Source organism: Macaca thibetana, chromosome 1 (assembly GCF_024542745.1).
Source record: "Macaca thibetana thibetana isolate TM-01 chromosome 1, ASM2454274v1, whole genome shotgun sequence".
NCBI lineage: Eukaryota > Metazoa > Chordata > Mammalia > Primates > Cercopithecidae > Macaca > Macaca thibetana.
Window position 1 is genome coordinate 130,713,777 of NC_065578.1, and position 26,675 is coordinate 130,740,451.

A 26,675-nucleotide genomic window follows, 5' to 3' on the forward strand; every position below is an offset into this window, starting at 1 on the left:
CCAAAGAGAAAATAAAACTTTGCAATTGGAGGTGAATCTGAAAGGCAAGCTAGAATAGCCTGAAATAGCAATGTGAATCTGAAACTAACATTTGATACCCATTAGGTTAATCTTCACTGAACTTCCTGAGATGTACTCTTTACTCAATGAGATAAACTTGTGCAATTTTTGACCAATGAATAGTTGAATGCAATTATTACTTGGCGTTTAACAATTACATTATTACTTGGTCTTAAACACCAAGTAATAATTGCATTCAACTGTTCCTTCATTCAATAATGCTAGGCACTATTCTGAGTGTTGGAAGATATAGCAGTGAACAAAACTGATAAAACATCTCTGCTTTCATGAAGACTAATGAGGAGACATGGGCCCAGTGACAAAGTTTAGAGTCAAGAACAGGTAAGTCCGGGGAAAGAAGACGACTTGTTTGACTGTGGTTGGGATTCTGTGGTGGAAAGTTTAAAGAAATGGTGAGGGACAGGGAGGCAGTTAAAATGAGAGTTCTGGGGGTGAGACAGGATAGAAGGGCCCCAGCCTCTGGGGTAGCGCTCAGGCTAAGCACTTCCTCTTCCCAGGGGAAAAAGAACTTAAGATCTACTCAGTGGAAAATAGAACTTAAGATCTACTCAGTGTTCATTAAGTATTTATTGCATTTTAAAAAGTTTATTTTTTTCTTCATGCCCAGAGAACTTATTTTATACAAATTTTTGTTTTATGAAGGACTTAAACAGAATTTTTTATCAAAGACTGCTGAAATATTGAATTGTAGAAACATTGGAGGCTAGTTGTGTTATAGTGTGAGGGAGCTGTTTAAAGATACCAAATATAGAGTGGGGATAAACGAATACTTTTTTGAATGGAAAATTTTTGTGTGCTCCTAGTAGTCAGAAGAATACAGGATTTTCAATACAGATTAGTTCTGTGATCTTTCCCCTTCTTTGAAAAAAGTAGCAAAAAACATGCAGGGCAAGTCATGACACAGAAGGCATTGGTGTTGTGTCAGTGCTTCTTCAATAATTTTGCCAAGTGCCCCAAATTCATAGATTACATTAAATTCTTCCAGTATTCAGTTAGAACAAAGAGGGGTTTCAAACGGAAGAAAATTCTTACAAAATTTGATAGGTTAAAGTAAGTTATAGTGCAAAGCAAGCCTTTAAATAGAGAAATATAAAGGTAACGTAATTTGGAAAAAAATAATGCAAGCTGTTGTTAACATTAGATTAAAAAACACGAAGTACTAAAAACAATATTTAAAAATCAAAAGCCTCCACACTGAAAAAAAATCTCCAGAGGCTAATTGTACATAGACAAGATTATAGTTGTAATCTACGAAGTCATACCATTTTAAAGTAGGGACTCAAAGTTACACAGGCTACCTTGTTCAAAGTTACCAGCCACATACTAGGATGGGAATGAATCTCAGATTCATTACAGCTGAGTTTCTGGAGACGCTTAATTTTACGCTGCTGCAGCTGAAACAATGCCAGAAACCATTAGGAATTACACATCTTGAAAGCCAAACAATAAACATAGTTTTATTATTGGGCAAATCCATGCTTAAACAAAGCAAGGACAGCAGAGCTAGAAAGAGAAAGGAGGCAGGATCTTGGTAGAAGATTGAATAGCCCTAAAAGGAGGGGAGGGAATTTTTATATATTTATTTGGGGAGCTAGATAAAAGGAATTGACCTGCTGAGCACAGACTTAAAAGATTTTGAATTTTTAGCCTCTAAAGATGAATATTAAGAAAAATGAGGGCACAGATGATTCGTGTATAAAACCAAGAAGAATATGGACCAAGCCTGGAATATTTTTAAGGGAGTATTTGCATTCTGAGGATTTCTAACCTAAGTGAGAACTATGTGACTGAGTCTTTGGCTCACAATATCTATTGACTCATCTGGGCAACTCCTCTCATACGTCCACTGAAGCCAAAGTGTATTAGGTCCACAGTTTAACATATTTTGAAAGAAGGGCTTAATTAAGAAAACATTTACTGAGTACTTGAGATGTGCCTGACCGTGTGCTTAGCACTGAAGATATTAAGATAAACGGAGAAGTCTCCATACTCCAGGAACTCACAGACTAGTTAGGGAGACAGGCTGGTAGATAGTGGCAGTGTGATGAGAGCTGTAATAGAGGCATGCACATGATTCTATGGAAAAACAGAACTATCACTTAGCTCAGATTGGGTGAGGAGTGGGGTTGATGAGAGAGGTTCCTGGATTAAATGGCATGAGACTGATGAGTGTCTTGGAATTAGCCTGCAGATGGGAATGGGTAGGTTGGAGAAGCTGGAGTGTGTTACTAAGAAAATTGGATTAAGATTCAGCTAAAAAATACCAAGTATCTACTATGTTCCAGGTGATTTATACACATTATCTAATCTCGTACATAAGCCTCATATGAGATTCTGATTTCATAAATAAGAAAGCTGACGCTCAAAGAGATTAAATGGCTGGCCCATAAAGTGGAAAAAAAAATGTTTTAAAGTCCTCTTTTAGGCTCTTTTAGTCCACAGTGTCTCCACTTTTAAAAAGGATATAGTTAAAGCTAATCTTCTAGCCCAATTTCTCTTAGTGTCACTATGAAAAATAAAACTCTGTCATTATTGTTTGCAGGGATGTCTGGCCTCACTTTGGATAATCCGGACCTTTTCTGCTGCAAGTATACCACTAGATAGAACAGAAGAGCTGTGAGATGTCTTCTCCACATTTCCCTCCCCTAGTGGGAAGATTATTGTTTCAGAGTTAAGAACTTGTCTCCAGGCTACAATCCCATGGCTACCATTCTCTGTTTCTTTGCACTTCTAAGTTGTGTTTTTAAAAATATGATTAATAATGGTGCATAACTTGCCAGGCTGTTGTGAGAATCAAAAGAGAAAAATTAAAGTACTTAATGTATTGCTGGCACATAGAAACTGCTCAAGAAATATCAGCAATTAAAGTGTTATACTAACAGGCAAGTTCACTTCCCTAAACTCAAGTTTCACTAATTGATTTGAACCTTGGTTGACATTTCATCTTCTCCGAAGCCTACACTGTGGTTGTAGGCTGTGGATGAAACAGAAACTGACCACAGGGGTCAGGGCCAGGACTCTGCCAGAGAAGCCAGGTAGATAGAAACTCAGTTTTGATGCCACTGTGGAATACTATAGGCACATTTCCGTTTGCGATGTGGGTGACTACCTAGTCAAGAGCTGAGAGAGGGATGAGACAATGAAGTAAAGAAGTGGAGGGAAAAAGAACGTGGAGAGGGAAGGAGAAATGGGATGACCTGGCTGGATACAGATGAAGATGAAGGGCAGATAGAAAGAGAGAAGAATGAGATAGGTAAATGAGAGTGGAAGAGGGATAGGGAGAGAGAGAAGAAGGAGGAGGAGGAGGAAGAAGAGGAAGAAGAAGAGGAGAAGGAGGAGGAGGAAGAGGAGAAGGAGGATGAGAGCATGATGGGGGAGAAGGAGTCCAGAGGAATGAAAGATCCAAGAGATAAGGTAACACGCGGTTTTAAAAAATCTCTGCAGGTGTAGCTAGGTGTCTGTTACATGAAACTTACTCTTCAGAGGGATTTGCTTTGTAAATTTGTGAGTCAAGGTGTGGGAAAAGGAAGTTGAAAAAATGACAAGTGCTTCCTTTCTCTCCTTGCAATAAAATTGGAGATTCTGAGAAAGCACCCATTAAAATGAGTTTTGCTCCATCTTTTGGCTTCTCTATGAACTTTGTTCCATTTCACTGGTGGTTATTATCCTTCTGATATGTCTTAGATTTCCATCTTTCTTGAACCATAGATTATGAAAGGTGAGCCCATGAAATTAAGCTTTTTTTAAAAAGTGGAAGAACTTCAGAATTGGAAGACCCCCTCCATGTGGTAATCTCTTCAAGAGCATTTGGCAGATAATCATCCAGGTCTAGTATGGCAGAGTTCACAAAAATCAGACCATCCTTTATTGGGTAAGTCTAACAGCTATACAATTTTCAGTTCCACCAAAGTTTGCCTTTTGGTAACTTTCACACATTGAGCTTAATGTCACCAGCCAAAGCAACTGAAAAGTGAGTTCCCATTTCTTCCTGACAGACCTTTAAATACTGTCTAGTCCTTTAAATTATTCTTCCTTTTGATGATTTAAGACCTTTCCTCATTCTGCAGGACCTCTTCTAGGAAGGTTGTAATTGTAAATGTTCTTCTTCAATCAAAGTGCTCAAAACAATACAACATGAAACATCATAGTGGACAATTCCTGGCAACAAGGCAGAGTAAGATAATAGAGACTGCCCACCCATCCCAATGCATACTTCAAAAACTTGTAAATACTGAGTGAAATGTAATCTAAAGATTTAAAACAACACAGCTGAGCTCAAGGGAGCCTTCCTATAACAAAGAGAAGTATTAAATAGTGAGCGGACAGAGCATCAGCTCATGGTATTTTGGTACTGGTTTTGCCTAGGTGCCAGGGACTGAGTTTCTAATGTCCATGCAGCAACAGAAGACTTTACCTTGGGATAGTGGGAGGTGACACTCTGCAAAAGAGGTCCCCTAAAACTAGATCCTCTAATAAGTGTAAAGTCTATAACAAAGGGACAAAAAAACCTTTGCCCACTGGTCCTGGGAAGTGATGAGAAAAATTGCTAGGGCTCTGGGTTAATGAAGAAGAAGAAGAAAAAAAAAGGATCTTGGAGAAATGAAAACCCCAGGCCTGCGATATGCACTGGTTTGGGGGCCTCAGTATTGTGGTGTTTTCATAAGGCGTGAACCAAAAGCTGAGAAACACAAGAACTGGTCCAGAGCCATTGTCATTCCTAGGGCCCTGGCAGAAGCAATTGCAAAATAGTTCTACATGGACTTTTTCATAACCTAAAGGATGGTACTTCCACAAGGAAAGACAATGATAAAACATTAATAAAAATATCTATGAAGATGAGGACACAATAGAAAGCACAAGTTACATTGGGAAAAGAGTCAACAGATACAATAAGATAATTCACATCCCAATAATTAATGGTAATAAAGCAATATGAAAGAGGTAAGTATGCTTAAAATGTTTATTGACCAAAAGGAAGGAACAGAAACCATAGTGAAAAAGAAGACAGTATGATAAAAAGAACAGAAAGATGTTTAAAAAATTATATTTTCAAGAAGTGAAAAATATTAACAAATCAATGGACAAGTTAAAAATAAATAAATAACAGGTCAGGGATAGTTGATGGTAAATTTAACAAAGTAAAAGATAGCTCTGAAGAAACTACTCAGAAATGCATTGAGTGATTATCCTAGTCCATTTTTTGTTGCTATGACAGAATGCTTGAGACTGTCTAATTTATATAGAAAAGAGGTTTATTTAGCTCACTGTTCTACAGTCTGGGAAGTTCAAGATTGGGTGGCTGCATTTGAGCTTCTGGTGAGTGCTTTGTGCTAGGTCGAAATATGGTAGAGAAATGGAAGGGGAACTGGGCATGTACAAAAATGGGCAAAATATGATTGGCAACCTTGCTTTATATGAACCTCCTCTTGCAGGAACTCATCTATTTCCATGAAAACTAACCTAGTCTCATCAGAAAGACATGAATCCATCTTAATGATTTTATAATTCTAAAATCATGTCTTAAAGGTGCTACCTCACAACACTGACACATTGGGGACCAAGTCTCAACATGAGTTTTGGTGGGGCCAAGCCATAGCAGAGATAAACAGAAGGAAATTACACAGTGAAGCTAAAGAGATGTAGAGGATAAGATGGTGAAGCAACCATTAAAACAATGAGAAAATCACAAAACTAAAGAAAATACTGGGGTTTAATTCTAAAAAGTACAACTACTCTTGGGTTAATATATGAAAACATTTTTGGCTGGGGTCATTACAAACAAGGTAGTTATGAACATTCTTATGCATATCTCCTGACACACATAGACATGCATTTATGTATGTACTCAGGAGTGGAATTGCTAGGTCAGACTTCAAATAAACAATCTAATGATGCACCTTAGAGAACTAGAAAAGCAAGAACAAACCAAAGTCAAAATTAGTAGAAGGAAAGAAATACTAATAATCAGAGCAGAAATAGATGAAATTGAGACTAAAAATGGTACAAAAAAATCAATGAAATGAAAAATTGTTTCTTTTAAAATGTTTAAAAAAATTGGCAAAACTTTAGCTAGACTAACTATGAGAAAAAGAAAATACCCAAATAAATAAAATCAGAGGTGTGAAATTGCTAGGTCAAATCTAGACTAGATTGCTTTTTGATATATATAGTTTCTACTTCAATTTATGGTGTATGGTAGGTCTCTATCCACTGTGGGTCTACAGAAGTGGTGTGAGACCCTTTGGATCCAATTTTAGATTCTCTGACTCTGCTATATGACCTTAGCCTATAGGGCACATTTCTTCTTTGGTTACCTGTTGAACATATAAAGAGTATATCTACAGTGTTCATAGCTCCCTAGGCTTCTATTTTATCCAGCAATGCTTGCTATGCTTTTGATATTGTTATGTTACCCCGAATACTGTGTCTATATGCAGAAACATTCTCTACATATCCTCCCCCTACAAACATGCTTGTACTCACTGTCTATATGTTTTAGATTTGATTCTCCCAGGAAAGGAAGTTTCCTGTTTCTTCAGGTCTGAAGCTGTGCTTTCCCTCACTCTATCCTACTTCTTTCATCTCAAAAATATTTATTGAGTGCCTAAATTCTCCCAGGAACTATTTTAGGTGCTGAAGACTGCAGTGAATAAAACCAAGAAAATTTCTTGTAGAGTCTTTTTTTTTTTTTTTTTTTTTTTTTTTTTTTTTGAGACGGAGTCTCGCTCTGTCGCCCAGGCTGGAGTGCAGTGGCTGGATGGATCTTGGCTCACTGCACGCTCCACCTCCTGGGTTCACGCCATTCTCCTGCCTCAGCCTCCCGAGTAGCTGGGACTACAGGCACCCGCCACCATGCCCAGCAATTTTTTTGTATTTGTAGTAGAGACAGCGTTTCACCGTGTTAGCCAGGATGGTCTCAATCTCCTGACCTCGTGATCCGCCCACCTCAGCCTCCCAAAGTGCTGGGATTATAGGCATGAGGCACCATACCCAGCTGACTATCTATAATGTTCTAACCAGTGTAGTAGGCACTGGGGACAGAGTATTAAGTAAGACCAGAGGCAAGAGATCAGTAAATAAACTCATGACATAAATGAGCCGCTTAATTTCAGATAGTGATATGTGTGTATAATTCACATAAATCAGTGAGAGCAAACAAAAAGTAGTTTGGAGACCAATGGGAAAGTTTTATTTTAGAAACTTAAATCAAGCCAGCCAACTGAACAGTATGGCTAGGAGTAAAAAAAGAATAAAAATGTAATTCTGGTTGTTAAAAGAGAACTAAGCAAATCAACATATGGCAATCAGAACCAATCAGAATACAATCTAGAGAGACAGGAGACTTTGATGCCAGACAGCTAATAAGGAGTAAGCAGGTGGCACCCATTATTCCTCTCACTAATAAAATGAAAAAAAGTAATACACTGCCCTCCTATTACTTGGGCTTCTTATACCTTAAATATTCAATGACAAATTGCATCTGTAGCTATTTTTACTTAAATCATTTGTAATTCTTTGATTCTAGTTCTGTCTTCTTCCCATCCAAGAAATTCTTATGCTCTCCTCCAGTTGTGATGGCCCAGGATTATAGAATACCAAAAGAAAGAAACCACACCAGTCATATCACTTAAACACCTCCTCAGAGGGGAAGGTGCAACCTCAGAATGCAGCTATGAGAAATAAAATATGCTGGGCCAGGAGTTAAAAGATCAAAATTCCAGTTCCATCCCCAAATCATTAACTGTGTGCTGCTTTGGATTTAGTTAGATTTAGTTTGATTCAGTTTCTCTTTGATTTAGTTTCCTCATTTACAAATTAAGAATAGTAATCCCAACTCTCATAGTTGCTGTGGGGATTAAACAAAATGGTATATGTGAAAGGTCTTTGGAAACTGAAACTACTTTTTTTTTTTTTTTTTTTTTTGAGACGGAGTCTTGCTGTGTCGCCCAGGCTGGAGTGCAGTGGCCGGATCTCAGCTCATTGCAAGCTCCGCCTCCCGGGTTTTTACGCCATTCTCCTGCCTCAGCCTCCCGAGTAGCTGGGACTACAGGCGCCCACCACCTCGCCCGGCTAGTTTTTTGTATTTTTTAGTAGAGACGGGGTTTCACCGTGTTAGCCAGGATGGTCTCGAACTCCTGACGTCGTGATCCGCCCGTCTCGGCCTCCCAAAGTGCTGGGATTACAGGCTTGAGCCACCGCGCCCGGCCGAAACTGAAACTACTTTAAAAGTGAAGGAAGTGATTAGTCTGTGGGCATAGATCACAGCCAGTCCCCGGGAAAAGCAGAAAGTACAGTGGATTGACTTTGTTCCCACCCTGGGCTTTTTTTTTTTTTTTAAACAGCTTTATTGAGATACCACTTTTTTAAACAGCTTTATTGAGATACCGTTAACATATACAAATTGTATATGTTTAAGGCATAGAATTTGGTATTTTGATATATGTATACATTGTGTTAAATTAAATTTGACCTAAAGCTGCCTCTGTATGTAGTGAAGTATAACCTAACTTAATATGTAAACAAACTGCAACATAACTTAAGAGTATATTCTTATGACAGGTAACCAGCAGGGTGTGGTGGCTCATGCCTGTTATTCCAGGACTTTGGGAGGCTGAGGCGAGTGGATCACCTGTGGTCAGGAGTTCTAGACCATCCTAGACAATATGGTGAAACCCCATCTCTACTAAAAGAATACAAAAAAAAGTTAGCCAGGCATGGTGGTACATGCTTGTAGTCCCAGCTACTTGGGAGGCTGAAGCAGGAGAATTGCTTGAACCTGGGAGAGGGAGGTTGCAGTGAGCTGAGGTTGTGGCACTGCACTCCAGCTTGGGTGGCAGATCAAGACTCCGTCTCAGAAAAAACAAACAAACAAAAAAACCCCAAACAAGCAAACAAGTAACCAAGCCTCAGCCAATCATAGCAGCCAATTATAGGCTGCAAACTGTTCAAACATGTCAAAATAAGGCAAACGCAGAGCTGTAACCAATCAGGCTATTTATGTATGTAATTTCCTTTTACTTTCTATAAATATGCCTGTCAATGTTGCTGGTTGGAGCTCTCTCAATCTTCACTGGTTCAGGGTGCTGCCCAATTCATGAATCATTTCCTTGCTCAAATAAACTCTGCTAAATTTAATTTGTCTAAAGTTTTTCTTTTAATAGATTGCTGTAAGAAGTGGGATCTGAAGTTGAACTCTAGTAACCCACAGGAGCACTGAGTTACCAAGTAAAGGTACTTGCTAGCGTTCAATGTGCCCATTGATCTCTCATAGCAACTGGGATCTGGGTAAGTTCTTTCCCAGATTCAACCTCCATGGAATTGTGTTGTGTGCTCTTCAACTTTATTTGAGGAATTTTTACTGAACTGGATCCAAGATCAGACTGTATCTGATAACTAACTGGATTGGTTCCAGTTAGAGACCTTGGGTAAGTACCTTTTGAAATGAGTTCTTCCAAATCTAAGAAGACTAGGACTCCATTTTCTGGGACAATAGCTAATCTTTTGTACAAAAATTATGAGCCCAGAACCTGTGCATTTTTGGAAAAGCTGGTTAACTTTACTAAGAACAACTTAGAATTACAGTCACCACAATGTGGAAGTTTTAAACTAGTTAAAAATATTCACTTATGAGGTGCATTAGAAAAGAAGGGATCCAGAATGCCAAAAAGGAAAGGTGATACATTCTCTAATTGGTACGTATAAGTATCTAAACATTTAAATTAAATCAAAGTCTGCCTCTTTAAAAGGTTCCTTACAAAAGGCAAATGAAAACAAATCATTTATTTATTTATTTATTTATTTATTTGAGACGGAGTCTCACTCTGACACCCAGGCTGGAGTGGTGTAGTGGCCAGATCTCGGCTCACTGCAAGTTCCGCCTCCCGGGTTTATGCCATTCTCCTGTCTCAGCCTCCTGAGTAGCTGGGACTACAGGCGCCCGCCACCTCACCCGGCTAGTTTTTTTGTAATTTTTTTTTTAGTAGAGACGGGGGTTTCACCGTGTTAGCCAGGATGGTCTCGATCTCCTGACCTCGTGATCCGCCCGTCTCGGACTCCCAAAGTGTTGGGATTACAGGCTTCAGCCACCGCACTCGGCCAAATGAAAACAAATCTTAAAAGTCTTTTTAATAATTATTAGTCAAAAGCTTTAGCCATCTGTGCTGGAAATCTTGTTCTATGGACTAGAAAAACAACTTGAGCACAGATACTCTTTAATAAATTAGTGAGCTTGCATTATTGTACATGGCACATGGCTAAAATTTTTGAATAAAAACTCTAAGGTCTTTTTCTGTCTATATGTTTATGTGAATGGAATTATTTATATGTTTTTCTAAAAATTGAGCATTAATATAAAAATACGTTGATGCAAAACTAGAACTTGGTCATCCTGTAAAAACAACACATCGTTTTTGGAGTATTTATCTGCTCTAAATAGGAAATTGGGAAAGGTCTTTCTTTACCTTTTGGGTAATTGGCCCAAAAAACAAAGATTCCATGTTTTACCAAGATAATTTCCTTTGCTTTATGTTGTCCTTTTCAGGTTTTTGATTACTTAAGAACACTGAGCCTTCTCTACTAAAAGAGCTCAGGTTTTTCTATAACTATTAACTTTCTATATTTGTCTTTGAAGTCTTTTAATATTACCTTTGTTAAATAAATGAATTGTTCACAGTGACCTGTGATCCTATTTTGATCAAATATTTTAACTATTTGATATTTTTGATAAACTAAAATCAAATTCTAAATTAAGTCTTTTTCTGGACCTCAAATAAACTTTGTTATTTTCAAGATGAACTTTTGGAACTTTTCAAAGGAATACCTCTCCTGATAAAAAGAGAGATACTAAAATAACTGGGCTTATTTGATGTATTCAAGTACATGGGCAGCATTGTCAAATAATAAAAGTAATGCCAAATTTTCTTTGAGCCCTATTTGCATAGATAAGTTATGATGTGTTTCAGAAACTGTATAAAGTTTATAGAAATCTAACAGTCCCAGTATAACTCCAACAGTTATAATTCTAGTTATTATCTTAAAATGTTTTATGCAACAGAAATAACCAAAACACTTTGTCAATTGAATCATTATTGTAATAAACTGTCATCATATCTTTAACCATGGCCATTTCAGGTCTTGTCATTCACAGGTGGTTAATTGTTTACTCTGATACTTTCCTGAGTAACTATAAGCCTGAAGTGTTTCATCTTCAGGGAGATTAATGAAAAATACTCTAACAAGTACAGGTTTCTGATAATTTCAAGATCATACCATTGGACCAGGCAAGAACTCCCAGAACTTTAGTGGAATAAGTGACTGGTTCACAAAACTCCTAACCCAACATCAGGCAGAACAAGAATTAATTAAATACCAAGGAAATGACCTGGCAGATTTTCCTACTAAGCCAGTACTGAAATTATTAAGATATACAATTTGAATGAACTCCCATAAGACTGAGTTAAGTCAAATTACCTATGATAACATATTTAACAAACAATGCTATGCACCTGAATTGGAGAAACAAAATTGACATTTAAGAGGATGTAAATCCAATGGTAAGCATAGACTCTTGGAGAGCCTGGATGGCTACCTGCTTCTTCCTGAGTTCTTAAAGCTTTCATTATCAAAAGCTCTGCACTCCACGACTTATCATGGAAGAGATAAAAGGATCCAAATTGTGAAAAAATATTGGTGGGGTGACTCTTCTAAAAGTGCTAAATGTTTGGCTTGTCAAACCCATAATTCTGATAAGACAATCAAACTTTAGGTGGTGTATTTTTACCATTTGCGTGATCACTTGAACTTTCACAGATAGACTGTGAATTTCAATTTCTGCCCTCAATGAGGTGTCATAATGTTCTTGTAATACTTTGCATGTTTTCTGATTGTATAAAAGCTTTCCCATGTAGAAAAGCTGATGCTATGATGATAGTTAAGAAGTAATAACTTAACTGGGCATGTTAGCTCATGGCTAGCATGGGCATGTTAGCTCATACCCATAATCCCAGCACTTTGGGAGGCTGAAGCAGGAAGATTACTTGAGGCCAGGAGTTCAAGATCAGCTTGCAGCCTGAGCAAAAATATAACTAATTCTCTTCTAATCTTCGCCAGCTTGATCACACATAAAATTCCTTTCACAAGATTCATCTTTCACAAACCTACAACTTTTTCATTCATTCACTTTTTATCCTATACTTTTACTCTTCTCATTTTAGAACAACAAACCATTCTAGTTTAAAACAACATACTGAGATCTCATCTCTACAAGAACAACAACAAAAAAATTAGTCAGGCATGGTAGCATGACCTGCAGTCCCAGCTACTGTGGTGACTGAGGTGGGAGTTTGCCTGAGCCTGAGCCCAGGAGTTCAGTGCAGCAGTGAGCTATGATTGTGCCACTACACTCAAGCCTGGGCAGCAGAACCAAACCCCCATGTCTAAAAACCAAAGAAAAAGAAAGAAAAAAAGAAATTATTAGAAAATGTATTCCCTTTATGGGGCATCCCTGGAAAAATATCCAGCAACAGAGGAATCCACTTTACTGATCAAATTATAAGTCAGTCAAATCAGATATTTCAAACACAATGGTATTAGGTACGGCTAACTGAATTGATTGAATTACTTTATTCAAAGGTGTTACCAGTTGATGGCAATTAGATCCACTACCACTGGAAAACATACATTGACCTCTTATGGAATAGTTACTGAAATACCTATGCCTTTAATAATGGAAACTCAGGTATTGGCCCCTCTTATAAACTCTGACATGGCTCAGTAGTGCCAGGCTTTAATGCATTATCCCAAAGCATATTTTCACCAGCTTAAAGAAGCCTGTTGTGGCCCATCAAATGATGATAATCAGATCTTTCACCGTTTAAAACTCAGAAAATGGGTCTTTTGGAAGTGACACCTGGGAAAGACGGCTCTTGAACTCTAGTGGAAGGGGACAATACCAAGTTTTCTGCAGCAAACTTCAGGGTCTTAAGCCTTGGATCTACATCTCTTAACTCAAAATGGGCCCTCGAGACTCCTGAAACTACACCTATTAGAGATTTTAAGGTGAAGCTGACTACAGAAGATTTGGCCATAAGCAGATGGCATTCTAGATGTGGACAGCTTTCCCGAGATTGATGATCAAGACTTCTCTGGTATCACAAAAGTCTTGTCTTTTTTACTGTGTTTCTTGTCATTCTAATCCCTTCTTTTTTCTTACAGGAAAATCCGTGGGACCATAATCTATGAATGGCTTTAGTGAAGGCTTATGTTCTAGCAAGAAACCAGAGCAATTTTGGGGCCTATAGACTAATGTTCCCAAATGATTAAACAATTCCATTAATGCCAATGCCTCTTTGTTTTCCCAATGACAGTCCACCTGAAATCTCAAAGGAAGAATGGAAAGCTATCCCTGATATTCTAGCATCACTGCTATTTGGCTTCTTGCCTTCCATGGAAACAATACCATAACCTTTCCAATAATTAACCTAATCACTACCAAGTATATGAAATCTATCCAAGTGATGCCTGCAGAAGGGATATTGTGCCTCCAGGTATTGCAAACTCAAGACCTGGGGACTACCTATGTGGGTAAGAGTAATTGCTTATGTGATGTTGCTAGATTAAATGTAGTGAGGTGTCTTTCCACTAAATGTGGTTATGCACTCTTATAGTATGCTATGAAAGGACCACAGAAAGGTCAGTTTCCGACTGGACCTTGTTCAGGAGCTACGCTGACTTATGGGCAGATAAATTTATTGATAACTTGACCTCTGCTCAAACACCAGTAGGTATTTTTCACCTCATTTTCAGTCCCTGAGATCCTATATTGGGTCTGTGGAGAATTTGTGTACTCTGTTGTGCCTCCTTGTTGGTTTGGATCTTTCTGTTTGGTCTTGCCCACTCCTGCCTTCCAAAAAACTCTGCCTGAAATTTCCCAGGGTACTCACAGGCCAAAGAGGTCAATAACTGAAATTAGAACCAACCTCAAAACAGATGAAGATCAGTTATTTTCTATTGGGAAAAGGTTCCAATCAAGTTTCTGGTGGGTCACTGTTGGCAGCAGTGGGGTACTAGTTGTATGGAGTTTGAAACCAATCTGTTTAAATTGGGGAAAAGTCTTGAATTTGGAGCCAATGAGACCTCCAGGGTCAAAGGCACTTTTTTTTTTTTTTTTTTTTTGAGACAGAGTCTCGCTCTGTCTCCCAGGCTGGAGTGCAGTGGCCAGATCTCAGCTCACTGCAAGCTCCGCCTTCCGGGTCCACGCCATTCTCCTGCCTCAGCCTCCCGAGTAGCTGGGACTACAGGCGCCCGCCACCTCACCCGGCTAGTTTTTTTTGCATTTTTTAGTAGAGACGGGGTTTCACTGTGTTAGCCAGGATGGTCTCGATCTCCTGACCTCATGATCCACCCGTCTCGGCCTCCCAAAGTGCTGGGATTACAGGCTTGAGCCACCGCGCTCGGCCCAAAGACACTTTCTAAAACACTTAATGAAACATCTTATAGCCTTAGATCTCCTTTTTGCCCCTATTGGGCGTTGTATGTGGTGCTGAACAAAACTGAATGTTGCACTTATCTTTTCTCTGATTTTACTGCTGACACTTACTTAAAAAGGTAGCTAATATTGCTGTTCCTCTAGATGCTGCCACCGAATACATTAAGGAATTTTTTTTTTTTTTTAGGGGAAAGACACATAATGTGTATACAGGAGCAGCTAACAATTGGTTTGCAGGCATCCTGCATAGTGGATGGCAAACTTGGCTATTACAAGGTTTTCTTTTTCTTTTTTTTTCACAACAAATTTATTTATTTTTCTGGATGCTGCAGACAAACATCTTTATTAAAGACACTATCAAAAGTTTGGCAAAAATTTCAAAAGAGATTTGTAAACATAATGCTTCCCTTTTCAACTGGCAGCACTTTGAAAAGACAATACAGTAAGACAATACAACTTGAATCAACATTAGTTCAAAATCCTTATATTTTTGACCACATAACTTATGTTCCCACATGATAAAACAAGTGACAGTTTAAATCAATGTCAACAGATAAACTCCATGAAATGAAAGTTTGTGCTGTTTGATGAATCACAGTATGTTATGGTTAAATATATCCACTGTTTTTTATATTCCTGGCACCAGGATGAAAAAAAAATCTTTAAATGTACATCTTATGTAGGTAATAGCTTCTTTGCATATCTCTCTTCAAAAAATACTTTATAGCAGTACATAAATGGGTTACCTATACATTTAATTTTATAATTTTGTCCCAAAACTATAGGTCTGTTTCATTTTCATGTCATATCAATTTTTGCCCAACATTAATAAAGCTGACAAACTTGTTGAAATGGAAATGCTTTTGTCTTCCACAACAAAAGTTGCAATTTGATAGAAAAAACAAAACAAAACAAAAACACCCTACAGTAACACTCATCAGTTGTTTAACCTGAGCGTTTGGCCTACTAGGAGTAGCAGCTTTTTTTCCTTTATGCACGCTCACATCCACACCACCTCTGCACACATACAGATCAAGCACACACTTCCAGATGCTGGTAGGCCACAATATGCTTCCCATTGCTCTAATCAAGTGGGAAGCAGTGTAGCTGATGATTAACCACACTACGTACAGGACTAGCAAACACCTTAAGGCAACCATTGCAATGGGGGTTAACATGCAGGGCGGATTTAACGTTCTAGATCAAGTCAGCCTGTATATACATGTGTGTATGTGAATCTATACACATAAACCTTTCTATTTTGTAACCCTCCAAGATAATGTTTATTTTTTAAATTTTGTGCAAATTTTAAATATTCTACCATTTAAGGCAAAGAGTTTGCATTAAGAAAGGTCAGAAAATAGGCTTATGTTTATCCAAAAGCATTTCACCTTGCACATTACTGTTGTTTTTTAAACACACACAACTTTTAAGTTTGGACACTGGATCCCCAATATCTAAAAAATCATTTCTAATAACAAACACAGGTTTTTGAGGGAAAAAAACTGACTTGAAATGTGGACAATGGATCCCCAAAACCTAAAAAATTATTTCTATTAATAAGCACAAGTCTTGGGAGTGGAGTGGTGGGGAGGACCAGAAAGAGCAGCTTCGAAATGCAGGGAAGCAAAGTAAAATGGAAAAGAAAAAGTAACTCAAGTTTACTAATACTGAAACTTTGAACAGCCAAAGTTTCACCTTTTTAGAATTTAGAGCAACTCCTTTGGAATTTTAAATAAATAAGCTTAAGTTTACTCACATCTTCTGGTCCAAGCAGAGTTCTAGGGCCATTACTCTCTGCTTGCTGTTGGTCAAATTCACCTATTAGCTTTTTGATGTGAGCCAGCTTGTTATGAAGATATTCACATCTGTATTTTTCTTCATGGTAATTGGGACTAGACTGCTTTATCTTCTGATATTCTTGTAAGACTTCTTCATGAACATTCTGATACTCTTTTGAGCCTGGAGAAAGGTGCTTTCTTTGTGCATCTAGTTTGATAAATCTTCTAGCTACAGTCTCCATCCTGGCATCCAAAGCTCTGTACTCATCATACTCTGCATTGAAGTCATCCTTATAATTCTGGCATTGCTCATAGGAGACGATAGAGATACATTTTATCAAATAATCTAGGAGTTCAGTTGCTGAAGTTTCCATGGAGGCAGTGCAATCCTTTTTAACTCCTCCACTGGAATTTGGACTGGAGTTATTTAGCTTGGCAATTTCCTCTTTTCTCTTAAGATCTTCCTCCTTTTCCTCAATAGTCTCAATGTTGTGCTTTTTTATTTGGTCCTTTTCCTTATGTTTTTTAGACTTCTTTTTGGACTTTTTGTGAGACATTGAATGGTTTTCTTCCATAGGCTTTGGACACTTTAGTAGAACTGAACCAGGGGGTAAGGTTTCCAGAGAAGTCCTAGAGGTATATTTGTCTTGCTGATCCTCATAGATATTATCGTTTTGACTCAAACTGTCAACAGGTAGGTCTTGGGTCCCCCGGACTTCTGGAGTGCTAGGGGAATTGGAGTTAGAATTTACAATCTGAGGAGGATGTGAGATGGGCAGATGGGTTGAAGGCAGCGGTGGAGGGGTGGGGATGGCAGCAGCCGCAGGGGGCAGCAGGAGGCCTGCAGCAGATTTTTCACTGGTGGGATTCAAATGATCATTTAGTGTTGGTGGTACTCTGTTCATCAGGTGAGATATTCGGGCTTTTCTATTCATTTAAGGATCACTAAACTCTGAATCCAAAAGCCGTTTCTGAGGAGAAGATACAGCGTCTCTACTAGAACATACAGGAGATTCTGAACGGCTGGTGCCTGCAGCATTCTGAGATGGATTTAGTTTTCTAGAGACCACTGACTCCAATGACAGTCTGTCTATTTCACTGTATCCAGGCCAGTCTCTTTGAAGCTCTTTAAAAACATAATCCTTTAAGGTATATGAGAGGTCTTTAGGATTCAGATTGGCTACCTGTTGCAGAATTGCTCCCAGGGAGTTGTTGTCTTTTTGATTGACACCATCTTTCTGGAGTCTAGCAAGTGGCTCCGGTTTCTTGCAGGCCTTCAGGGCCAGTAAGTGAATCACCCTGTCCTTGTATGGCCTCTGAGAGACGCTGCTGCTGCTGTGTGTCTCTCGAATTGTATTTGCAGGGTTCATGGGGGTTGACCGTTTCCTCTCAGGAACTGTATCTGAAACAGCTTGAGGTGCTTTCCGAATTGGCACTCTTTTCCTTACATATGGTACACCGAGTTTGATAACTTTTGTGCTTCGGTTGCGGGATTCCTCCTCTGCCTGGGTCATTCTTTCTCGTGTCATCTGATCCGAGTCGTTTGTTGCATACACTGTAATTTTAGTCTTATATAAATCCCAGGCAGTTGAGCTGGGAGGCTCCAGAGCTGGAGAATGTTTGCTGGATGCATTCAAAGCTGCCCTGAGGGTTGTCTTTGCCCACATTTGACGAATAAAAGTTAAAGTTATGAACTTCATTGAGGAGATCATTTTTTTGGGAATTTTGACAAGCCCGTGGAGTCCTTGGAACTGAATTGAAGGTCGAAAAGAATTAAGTTCTTGTGGCTTTGGTAAGTGTTGATGGCCCGGATCGCCGTCTCGGTGAGCTTCACATGCAGTACAGGGATGTCATCCTGCCCCAGCCGGCCGCACGAGAGCCCATAGCGCTGCGCCCCCTGCCGCCATCTTAAACTCTCCGTGGTGCCGCCGCCGCCGCGGCTCCAGCTCTAGCCTCCACTGCGGCCCCGATTGCTTGGACTTCTGCAGCCGCCGCCACTGCTAGAGCCATTCCGCTGCTGACTTACTGCCAAATACTGCGCGGAGCCAGACCTCGGACTGCCACGGCTGCCACCAGCCCCACCCTCCGGCCCCGCGCCCCGCCCCGGGCTCGTCTCATTGGTCTCATTCCCTTCAGAACCGCCCTCATCGGCCGCCCTCCACCCTCACGGGGGCGGGGCCCAAAGTCGCTGGAGTTTTGCTCCTGGGACCCGACGTCCGAGAGGTAAGAAAGCTATTACAAGGTTTTCTAATCCTTATGTTTCTTTTAGTAGATCTCCAGGTTACTGTGCTTTGTATTATCAGGCTACTTACAAAAATGAATACCTCTTTAAATCAGGCCATTTTACAGCAAACTATGGTCCTTGATCACCATTATGCTCTGAACAAAGACTATGACCAATTGCACTTGAATACCGTTGAAGTTTCTTTATTGACTGAACTTTGAATTGTTTGATTTTGATCAGTTTGGCTTGTGGAAAGTCCTATTAAGAAGAGTTCTTTAGTTCGTTGGTATTATCCTGCTGATAGCTATTATGAAAGTTTCCCTGATGTATTGTATCCCCTCAAGAGTCTTAAATTCTCATATGCAGCTATCCTTTGTATATTAAATGGGCTCCTTATGGTTAAGATAACAAAAACATGAAGAAAGCACATAAGATTCCAACTAATTTGACACTGTGAATTGTGAATTCTGAGCTGAAACCAAGTAAGTCCCTTATGATCGTGACAGAGTCCAAGCTATTGGTTAGCCTCTCAAAATTGAGAGGCTGAAATCCTCCGACCAAAATTAACCCATTTGCCCCTTCCCTCCAGCTCCTGGAAACCACTACCCTAACTCTGTTTCCATAAATTTTGCTATTTTGGAGTCCACATATAAGTGAGATCATGTAGTACCCACCATGGGCTTATTTTGAGGCTTTGAGTAAATCACCATCTCTTCGTGCTAGGGTATTCTGAGTCAATCTTGTTACAAAAGATTTTGTTTAGGTAACATATTGCAAAACATTTCATAATTCAATGGTTTCTTTCCCAGAAAAAAAGCAGTGAAAGTTTCAATAGCCAAAAAGTGTCTAACTCAACTGACCTTTGGCAAAAAATATTGGTATAACTCCAGATGGCCCTAACTTCTGAAGGTAATACTGCCTGGCGTTTGTTGATAAACAAACAAAACCAAGAAACCACACACACACAAACCAGCTTCTTGTCTTTAAATGCACAAGAATGTTAGCACTTAAAAATTTTAAGATCCACATAAACTAAACAGAACTGTTCAAGTTTTTAAAGGGAGCTTGGAAATTTGAAGAATGTAAAGTTAAAAATATTGCCCTCTGATTCTTATAATTATTATTCTTTTTACTTCCATCCTCATAGCTTCCCTCCTATCCATTATTTAGGCAATTTTGTATCCAAATTTAATCATTTAACACCTTATTTGTTATAAGAATACGTTGCTATGTTATTTTAAGCTTTTCTGGGCAAATTACACCTATAATTACATCTATAATTAGATAGGCTGGGTTAGGGCTGTCCACAAGATCCCAGCCTAGAGTGTGGTACAGTAGCCTATTTTCTCTAGGACTCTTGCTGCAACAGGATATGGGAGAAGGGAAACATCAACATTAGCAGAATGGGAGGAACCAGATTATGAAGACATGATCCTTGCATTCTGGCACCTCTCCAGCTGATTGAGAAGAGGACACAGAGGGAGACAGACATATCGTCATTTCTATAATTATAAGCTCTGCTACGTGCTGAGAGGATAGGTTCTCAAAGCCAGTTAGTGTACAAGCAGTGGAGGTGGGGACTGCCCTACTTCTCCTGCCTAGGGTCACACAGTCTGGCCGATCTGGAAAGACTTCCCTGAGAAAGTGACCTAGGAACTGATATCTTAGTGGAAATAACTAGGCATTGGGAGGGTGTGAGGTGAGGAGAAGGTCAAGAGCTTTCATGCAAAGGGAACTTTGTGCGGAGAGTTTAGGCAGGAAGAGGTTTTGCAGAGTGGGGGAACTGAAAACTAACAGCCAGGCTAAAGCACAGAGCAAATTATGCTGGAGTGTGAGGTGATGTCAAAAGGTAGACACCAGGGCTAGAGGGCGCATAATCTTGCAGGCTGTGCTAATGATTTTGTTTTCTACCCCAAGAATGCTACTTTAGGATATCAGGCAAAAGGTTAGGGTGATGGTGACAGTGGAAATGTAGAAAAAGGAACTTATTCAAGAGGTATTTAAAAAGAAGTGAAATAGAGATGAGTTGGCGATAGATTGGATTAAAAAGAGTGAGGGAGAGGGAGGTGTCAGGCTGCAGCCCAGGTTCTGAGTTGCCAAAGAGGAGTCTTTTCCTCAAGGTGAGCTAAGCCCTTGGAACCACGATTTTTGGTCACTTTTTCTTATTTTCAGTGTGAGAAGTGGGGAGTTGGCTGTCCAGGTACACACTGTCCTCTTACACTTATTCTTTAAAACAGAGGCGCATATTTGGAGAGTGAATGAGTGAGGAGCCAGAGGAGAAGGTAAGCCGACAGAGGCCAGGGAGGAGAGGAGGAAGAAGAGAGTCTGGGGGTACACCCCCGAAAAGGAGTCAGGGAAGACAACCCAGAGGCCGGGGAAGGGAGAGCAAGAACCATGACAGGGGGAAAGAGAGGCTAGGGAACACTGAGGTGGAGGAATCCTGGGATATGACAGTTGTAAAGAATTGTAGCCAACCTAATCCAGTCCTCTCAATGTGCAACTGAGGAAATTAATTTTCATGTTTTTACTTTATTGTAAATGTGATACTTGCACTTGAGAAATTTTGGAAAACAGAAAGATGTAAGGCAAAGTAAGATCACTCACAGTCCTTCCACCTAGAGACATCTACTGCTAAAGCAAGGACTTTGCTCCTTTTTTCCCTTTGCATTTTTACCATGGTTGGAATTGTAACACAGACACAACCTTATGTCCTGATTCCAAAACATAAATAATGGTTGTAAAGTGTCCCACACTTTGACCCAAAGTCTCCGTTGAAACAGGAGATTGAGACACGCCAGTTGTGAAACCTACTGAAGTGAGCGGCGGCGCCAGGACTCTTGGGACCCCGACCTCTTTGCAGCTTGCACAGCTAAGGGCGAGGACACCCTTCAGCAGAAGCAGCAAACCGCTGACAAGCCGAGGCAGGAGGCCTGCCGGGGTCCGGGCTTGGGAATTGGCTGGCACCCAGCGGAAAGGGACGTGAGCAGAACTGGAGGCGAGAGGAGTGCGCAGGTCAGAGGGCGGGGCGCGGCGGAACTCCGGGAGGCCCACACGCCCGGCGATACTCCGCGAGGTCCCCACGCCCGGCGATATGGGGTGCCTGCTGTTTCTGCTGCTCTGGGCGCTCCTCCAGGCTTGGGGAAGCGCTGAAGGTGGGTGGAACGAGGGCGACTGGGTGCGCTCGCGGGAGGGAGGAGAGAGGGAGCTGGCAGGGACTGAGGGCACCACCTGATGGGGACGGGTGAGACCAGGGACGCACTGGCGCGATCCAGAGAGAAAACTCGCCACTCCTTGGCTCCGGGGAGAGGCAGCGCGGCACAGAGTTCGCTGGCATCAGCCCCCCTCCTGAAGCTCATCTCCTCTTGTTTCTTTCCTTCTTCTTTCTCTTTTTGCTGGCTGCTCCCCCGGCCACTTGCAACGCGCCTCCAATGTTCATTCTCTCCCAGTCCCGCAAAGGCTTTTCCCCCTCCGCTGCCTCCAGATTTCGTCCTTCGCCAATAGCAACTGGACGCGCACCGATGGTTTGGCGTGGCTGGGGGAGCTGCAGACGCACAGCTGGAGCAACGACTCCGACACCATCCGCTCTCTGAAGCCGTGGTCCCAGGGCACGTTCAGCGACCAGCAGTGGGAGGCGCTGCAGCGTGTATTTCGGGTTTATCGAAGCAGCTTCACCAGGGACGTGAAGGAATTCGCCAAAATGCTGCGCTTAGCCTGTGAGCTGAGGGATCCTGGGCCGGTACCCAAGGGGAGTGAATGGCCACAGAAGCTCAACTGGGAGACTGTGGCACCACCTGATGAGATTCTCTGCTCTGTCCACCCTCTTCTGATTTCCTTCTACCTGGAGATGTCCCAGTCTTTGACTCTTCAAAGTGTCCCTCGTTCCTGCCTACGCCGGGTCACTTACTCTCCTTTCCCTGAAGTCTGGGTCCCCATTATAACCTGCACATCAATTTCTTCTCTTTCATCTCTCCCAGTCTTTCAAACCCTTCTTTGATCTCTTTCCATTCCTCTCCACAGATCCCATGGAGCTCCAGGTGTCTGCTGGCTGTGAGGTGCACCCTGGAAACGCCTCACATAACTTCTTCCATGTAGCGTTTCAAGGAAGTGATATCCTGAGTTTCCAAGGAACTTCTTGGGAGCCAGCCCAAGAGGCCCCACTTTGGGTAAACTTGGCCATCCAAGTGCTCAACCAGGACAAGTGGACGAAGGAAACAGTGCAGTGGCTCCTTAATGACACCTGCCCCCAATTTGTCAGTGGCCTCCTTGAGTCAGGGAAGTCGGAACTGGAGAAGCAAGGTCAGCCTGTCTTCCTTACTCCCTGCACTCCACTTCCGGGCTCCAAACGGGCTTTTCCATTCCAGGGTTCTCATCCCTTTGAGCATTCAAAGAAGAGGAAGGCCCAAGAGGGGCTGGATAAGGGGTGAGGGTATTTATTCATTTCACAGACATCAACTGAGCACCTCTTGGGTTCCATGAATTCAGTTAATGAACAACTGGGGGTGAAAGGTGTCAGGCAGGTAGGATCCCTACTTGGTGGGGGGATGTTAATTAATGCAATGTTTGAAATAGGCTACATATGTTACTTCCAAACAAAGGGCGTTATAGGAAAACAGACAAGGGGCATTTATAGGAGGCTGGGACCAGAGGAGAAAAAGTATCAGGAGGGGCACCCTGAAGAAGGTGGGACAAATGGATTGAAAATTGTGAGAGACTTCATTTCCAGAAGTGAACATGCCCGGGGCATGAGCTTGGTATGAGGCCTGGAGACTCTAATGCAGTTTTCACTTTAAGATCCCCCCCGTTCCCTTGTTGGATACAGTGAAGCCCAAGGCCTGGCTGTCCCGTGGCCCCAGTCCTGGCCCTGGCCGTCGGCAGCTTGTGTGCCATGTCTCAGGATTCTACCCAAAGCCCGTGTGGGTGAAGTGGATGCGGGGTGAGCAGGAGCAGCAGGGCACTCAGCGAGGGGACATCCTGCCCAATGCTGACGAGACATGGTATCTCCGAGCAACCCTGGAGGTGGCCGCTGGGGAGGCAGCTGGCCTGTCCTGTCGGGTGAAGCACAGCAGTCTAGAGGGCCAGGACATCGTCCTCTACTGGGGTGAGAAAGAGCTGGGCCCCACTGGAAATGGCAGGAGGTGGTCCTCAGGCATAGAGGGAGGCACCGGGGAAGGATGTGGCTTGATACACCCAGGTTAGAAGAGTTTAGGAGATGAGGCCCCCAATAAGAGGGATAGAGAGAGGGGTTCCAGATACAGGAAGGAGGGAAATAAAGACCTGAAAGTTAAAAAGGATTGAGATAAAGTGTTCTGTATACAAGAAGAAACAAGACTACAAAATTCAAGGATCCAGAAGTAGGCAGCGAATAAACAATTCCAGGAGGATTCATTCCTCGGCAGAAAGGGAGCCAGGCCTTTGGGAAGGCAGGTTAGCAAAGATAGCTTGGTTGGTTGAGTGATCCCTGTGTAGGTGCCGATGAATCTGCCTATAGTATCTCATCTCATCATTCACAGTTTTCTTTGAAGCAAGTACTGCTCTTCTCATTTTATAGATGAGGAAATGGAGGCTGAGATAGGTTAACTGCCCGGAGCTACATAGAAAGTGGATGGGCTGAATTTAGATTCAGGTCTGCCTTGCTACAAACCTGTTGCCCTTTCCCTCCATGCTACACTAGCAAATGCCAAAGTGGGCTGAATTTGGGATGCCCAGGCACTGAAAACAAGATGGGGAATCTAAACTTATGAGAAATAGAAATCAGTGTTTTAAATGGAGGAGGAAATAAGAAGCACCTGGTACCCTCACACATGCCTAGACCAGGGGATCGGATATAGAGAGGGAGGGGTACTGTGCTAAGAGACAGCCTATGTTCCTCCAAAGCAGGTGGGAGCCACACCTCCGTGGGCTTGATCGCCTTGGCAGTCCTGGCATGCTTGCTGTTCCTCCTTGCACTCATTGTAGGCTTTACCTTCCGGTTTAAGAGGCAAACGTAAGTCTCCCCTTTCCTTTTCCTCAACCTCTCTCCCCTTCATTCCTGGCTCCGCTTTTCCTTAATGGTCTTTCCCTTTCTATTCTCTCACAGTTCCTATCAGGGCATCCTGTGACTTGCCTTGCCACATCTGTGTCTCTGGAACCCAGGGTCTCTGGACCTCAGGTTCCTAGGACTTCAGCCCTGGTCTGCTGGGGAATTGAAGATGAAAGGAGAGATACCTTGAAAAAGCAGAGAACAGTCGTAAGGCAGCTTTCATTACACCCTTTTAACACTTATCTAAAAGAATTTAAATTCTTTAAAAAAAAAATTACACTACAAGTTTATAAGCCCAAATGGCTCTGTGAAATCAGAAGGGCAGACGCCTGCAAACTTCTGTCTGAAGACCTACCAGGGACAAGCAGGTAAGAGCTGGGGTGTGAGTGTGTGTGACGGGATCTGCAATGAACTGGAACGAACGCACATGTCCTATCCAAAGGCATCAGCTGCACTTGCTTGTTGTCAAGTGTAAAGTCAGCAGGACCTGGTTTGGCTTTAACCATTTTTCAAGAAAACTGGAAATCTAGATTTTTGTGCGAACATGCCTGATTTTAAAAGGTTGACTCAAGTTTTTACAAAATACTATGTAGGACATCCAAATACATACCTGCTGACTGATGACAAACCCAGGAGTTTGTGTCTCTTTTATAAAAAGTTTGCCCTGGATGTCATATTGGCAGTTGGAGGACACAGTTTCTATTGTAAATTTGGATTTACGACTGAAGAAGGACATTTCCTCTTTAAAAAAAGTTAGATTATAAGAAACAGAGGCGTCTCACATTTTTACTTGGTGTAATTAATAAATGAAGAGAAATCATAGTGTATGTGTATTATGTTGAAAAAAATTACTCTGAGTAGGGATATTTATCTCAAATGGTCATCCCTTTTTTTCCTTGAAAGAAGATTGTCATGAAGGCATCCCTTCCTTCCCAAAACAACAATAGCAGCAATAGCAGTCTCCTTTACTTACAGCTATTAAAAGAGACAGTGCAGGGAAAGGGGTACCACTTGGGCAAGCATGAGGTGCAGCGATGATGGTGATGGTAACCCAGCTATGCTGTGTTCTTATCTTAGAGAGGACAAAGCAGGAAACTTACAGGAACAGCAGACCTTTCTGATGCCAAAGAAATAAGGAGACCAAAATCATGTTTGCCTTGCTGGGAGGTAATCTCCTGGCAGTCAGGGTCCCTGAACACCCAGAAAAAATAAGTGAGACTTAACTGTTGGAGAGTGTTTGTTTGAGAAAAGTGACATTTCACACTCTCTGTACTAGACTTGCACATATGAATTTAGGATATGGGAGAAGATTCTGCTAGCTTCAACATATCCCAAAGCACTTGGACATACCTATAATCCAAGTGCTCGGGGAGGCTGAGGTTGGAGGATTGCTTAAGGCCAGGCATTTGAAATCAGCCTGGGCAGCATAGTGAGATCCTGTCTCTACAAAAAATTAAAAAATTAGCCAGTCATGGTGGTGAGCGCCTGTAGTCCTAGCTACTCTGGAGGCTGAGGTGGGAGGATCCCTTGAGCCCATGAATTCCAGGTTAGTGTGAGCTATGATTGTGCCACTGCACTCTGAGGGTGACAAAGGGAGATCCCCGTCTCAAAAAAAAAAATAAATAAATAAAATTTGTGCTAGCTTCTAAATCAATGGTTCACAAATTGTAGTAACCTGACCAGCAGCCTCAGGAGGACCTGGGAACTTGTTAGAAATGTAAATTGTTTTGGGCCTCATCCTATACCCCCTGAATGAGACACTCTGGGTCTGGGAGCGGGCTCAATAGTCAAGCCCCCTGGTGATTCTGATGCTTAGCTAAAGTTGGAGAACCACTGTCCTTAGGCATTGTGCAGTGTTATACAACAACTTCCTCAAAATGCTAAGTGAAAAGGAGATTGGCCTGGCGTCAGTCAGGGAAGGCGTCCTGGAGGGAGGGGAATTTGAAGCAGGGTTTTGAAAAACAAAGGCAGTGAGGTGAACCAGCAAGTGCACTGGCTGAAGGGCCTGGAGTTCTAGCCTCTGAACCAGTTTCCTCCTGTGCCAAAGGAGGATAATAATGTGTCTTTTTATTTTATTTTATTATT

The 26,675-nt window shown here is 41.5% G+C and overlaps 1 protein-coding gene and 1 pseudogene across 3 annotated transcripts; one reads left to right on the plus strand and one right to left on the minus strand.

Moving 5' to 3' along the window:
* Nucleotides 1–15,028: 15,028 nt before the first annotated feature.
* On the minus strand, nucleotides 15,029–18,495 carry LOC126953118 (RNA polymerase II elongation factor ELL2-like; annotated as a pseudogene). Its single transcript, XR_007725132.1, has 2 exons — nucleotides 18,406–18,495; nucleotides 15,029–18,295 (listed from the first exon to the last, which is right to left on the minus strand). The product of XR_007725132.1 is annotated as an RNA polymerase II elongation factor ELL2-like (transcript).
* CD1D (CD1d molecule) lies at nucleotides 18,481–26,260 on the plus strand. Of its 2 annotated transcripts, none has more exons than XM_050779751.1 (7): nucleotides 18,481–18,570; nucleotides 21,352–21,723; nucleotides 22,018–22,284; nucleotides 22,589–22,867; nucleotides 23,391–23,669; nucleotides 24,446–24,554; nucleotides 24,648–26,260. In XM_050779751.1, the coding sequence occupies exons 2-7, from the start codon at nucleotides 21,663–21,665 to the stop codon at nucleotides 24,667–24,669; spliced, it is 1,017 nt and encodes a 338-aa protein (XP_050635708.1). In that variant the 5' UTR covers nucleotides 18,481–18,570; nucleotides 21,352–21,662; the 3' UTR covers nucleotides 24,670–26,260. The 2 variants fall into 2 exon arrangements, with proteins under 2 accessions (XP_050635708.1, XP_050635713.1); XM_050779756.1 differs by having other exon boundaries at nucleotides 24,449–24,554.
* Nucleotides 26,261–26,675: the final 415 nt, after the last annotated feature.

Bases quoted from the DNA above. Each gene is read 5' to 3' on its own strand.
- CD1D (XM_050779751.1), top strand. From the start codon at position 21,663: ATGGGGTGCCTGCTGTTTCTGCTGCTCTGGGCGCTCCTCCAGGCTTGG. The intron at 21,724-22,017 runs GTGGGTGGAACG...ATTCTCTCCCAG, and splicing joins GGCTTGGGGAAGCGCTGAAG to TCCCGCAAAGGCTTTTCCCC. The intron at 22,285-22,588 runs GTGAGCTGAGGG...TCCTCTCCACAG, and splicing joins CAAAATGCTGCGCTTAGCCT to ATCCCATGGAGCTCCAGGTG.